General features: G+C 45.4%; 2 protein-coding genes across 2 annotated transcripts in view; one reads left to right on the plus strand and one right to left on the minus strand.

The window, feature by feature from the left end:
* The window catches only part of IFT80 (intraflagellar transport 80), a 183,342-nt gene that overhangs the window by 118,033 nt on the left and 63,156 nt on the right, over nt 1-2,153 (minus strand). The gene's annotated exons all lie outside the window — the stretch shown is intronic.
* Nucleotides 303-1,549, plus strand: LOC101656480 (peptidyl-prolyl cis-trans isomerase H-like). Its single transcript, XM_004704110.1, has 3 exons — nt 303-585; nt 1,276-1,344; nt 1,377-1,549. The coding sequence occupies exons 1-3, from the start codon at nt 303-305 to the stop codon at nt 1,547-1,549; spliced, it is 525 nt and encodes a 174-aa protein (XP_004704167.1).

Consider the following 2,153-nt stretch of genomic DNA (forward strand, 5'->3'; position numbering starts at 1 on the left):
ATTTTCCACCCTTCTGGGTTTTAAATGAACCGTCTCAGAAGCAGGAACGGGGATCTTATTACCATCAAGAAGGAAAAACAGAGAATGGAGCTCATCCTTTGAACCTTGAGATTCCTGCACACTAAATTACCTAGTTCAAGGAGGCAGAGAGCTGGGACATCCACGGAGTAGAGGAGGAGTGGTAGAGGAGCAAAGAAAGCAAAAGAAAGAAAGAAAAAAAAAAGCTAAAGAAAGCAAAAGCAAGAGCACAAGGCACAGGTGTATGAATCTGGCCCATGGTACAAGAATACTGCTTCTGAGCCATGGTGGTGGCAAATTCAAGCCCAGTCAACCCAGTGGTACTCTTTGATGCCAGCCAAAATTTTAGCCACATGAAAATCCAGCTCTTTGCAGATGTTGTGCCTAGAACGTTGGAGAACTTTAGGCAATTCTGTACAGGAGAATTCAGAAAAGAGGGGGTTCCAATCCACAGGCTCATAAAGAAAGTGCTGATCCAGGGTGGAGACTTTGCAAATGGAGATGGAACTGGAGTTGCCAGCATTTACCGAGGGCCATTTGCAGATGAAAAATTTAAACTCCCAGCCTGTGTGATCACGAGGTGTCGAAGGGATCAGATATCAGGCATCAAAGAACAAAAATCATATCATTGGGAATGAGGGGGAGTGCAGAGTGGGGACCCAAAGTCCATCTGTAGACAACTGGACATCCCCTTACAGAAGGGTCGCGGGGAGGAGACGAGCCAATCAGAGTGTAGTGTAGCAACGATGAAACATACATCTTTCCTCTAGTTCCTAAATGCTTCCTCCCCACTCCCACCCCAATTCTACCTTATAAGTCTGGCTAGACCAGAGGATGTATATAGGTACAGATAGGAACTAGAAACACAAGGAATCCAGGATGGATGATCCCTTCAGGACCAGTAGTAAGAGTGGCGATACTGGGAGCATGGAAGGAGGGTAAGGTGGAAAGGGGTAACCAATTACAGGGAACAGAAAAGTGGGTGAAGGGAGACGTGGACAACAGAAAAGTGGGTGAAGGGAGACGTCGAACAGTGTAAGATATGACAAAAAAATAGTTTATAAATTATCAAGGGTTCATGAGGGAGGGGAGAGCGGGGAGGAAGGGGGGAAAATGAGGAGCTGATGCCAGGGGCTTAGGTGGAGAGTAGATGTTTTGAGAATGATGAGGGCAACAAATGTACAAATGTGCTTTACACAGTTGATGTATGGATTTTGAGCTGTATGAACCCCCCAAAAAATGATTTTTTTTAAAAAGTTAAACTCAGACACTCAGCTCTAGTCCTGCTTTCCATGGCAAACAGTGGTCCCAAGACAAAGGCTGCCAGTTCCATGGCAAACAGTGGTCCCAAGACAAAGGCTGCCAGTTCTTCACCACCTGTTCTAAATGCGAATGGCTAGCTGGAAAGCACATGGTGTTTGGAAAAACCATTGATGGACTTCTAGTGATGAGAAACATTGAGAGTGTTCCCACAGGCCCCAACAATAAGCCGAGGCTGGCTGTGGTGTTCTCACAGTGCGGGGAGATGTAAACTGAATTAGGCCTCCCTTTCTCCTGGGTGATGCTCTTGGTAAAATCATCTGAACTGGCCCCTGGATTTGACCCCCCACCCCCGCCCCACCCCCACCTGCTGCTCCTGCATGTGATCAAGAAGCCTTGTTGGTATCACAAATCCGGAACACGGATGATCAGTTTTTAAGTATTTAGCTGTAAATAAACTTTTTTTGTTGTTTAAAAAAAAAAAAGAATGCTGAGTGCCTTCAGGTTGGAGCCTTTCTTGTGGGGTGGGGCGCACCCAGGCACTTAAACAGGACAGCTAGGTTTATCAATCCATGAATGTATAGATGAGCATCTTCAGGGGAGCACCTTACTTAAGGTCAAGTGGAATCTTTTGGCATTTACAAGCAGCACTGAAAGTGCTTTGTAGTACTGCCTGAGCATGGCAACGTCTAAGAGGTCATGTGTGCGGCGGACATGAAAGAGAAGAGGCTGTCCTGACCAAAGAACTGCATCCTGAGCATTTCTAATCGTATATGTTAACTTCCCTAATAAATCCTATGATCATACGTATTGTCTATGAGTTCTGTGTGGCCAATACAATGAATAATCAAATGCAGAGAATTATCTTCAGAGAA

The sequence above is a fragment of the Echinops telfairi genome, unplaced genomic scaffold (genome assembly GCF_000313985.2).
Source record: "Echinops telfairi isolate 266 unplaced genomic scaffold, ASM31398v2 ScPeMD7_7420;HRSCAF=8458, whole genome shotgun sequence".
Classification (NCBI taxonomy): Eukaryota; Metazoa; Chordata; class Mammalia; order Afrosoricida; family Tenrecidae; genus Echinops; species Echinops telfairi.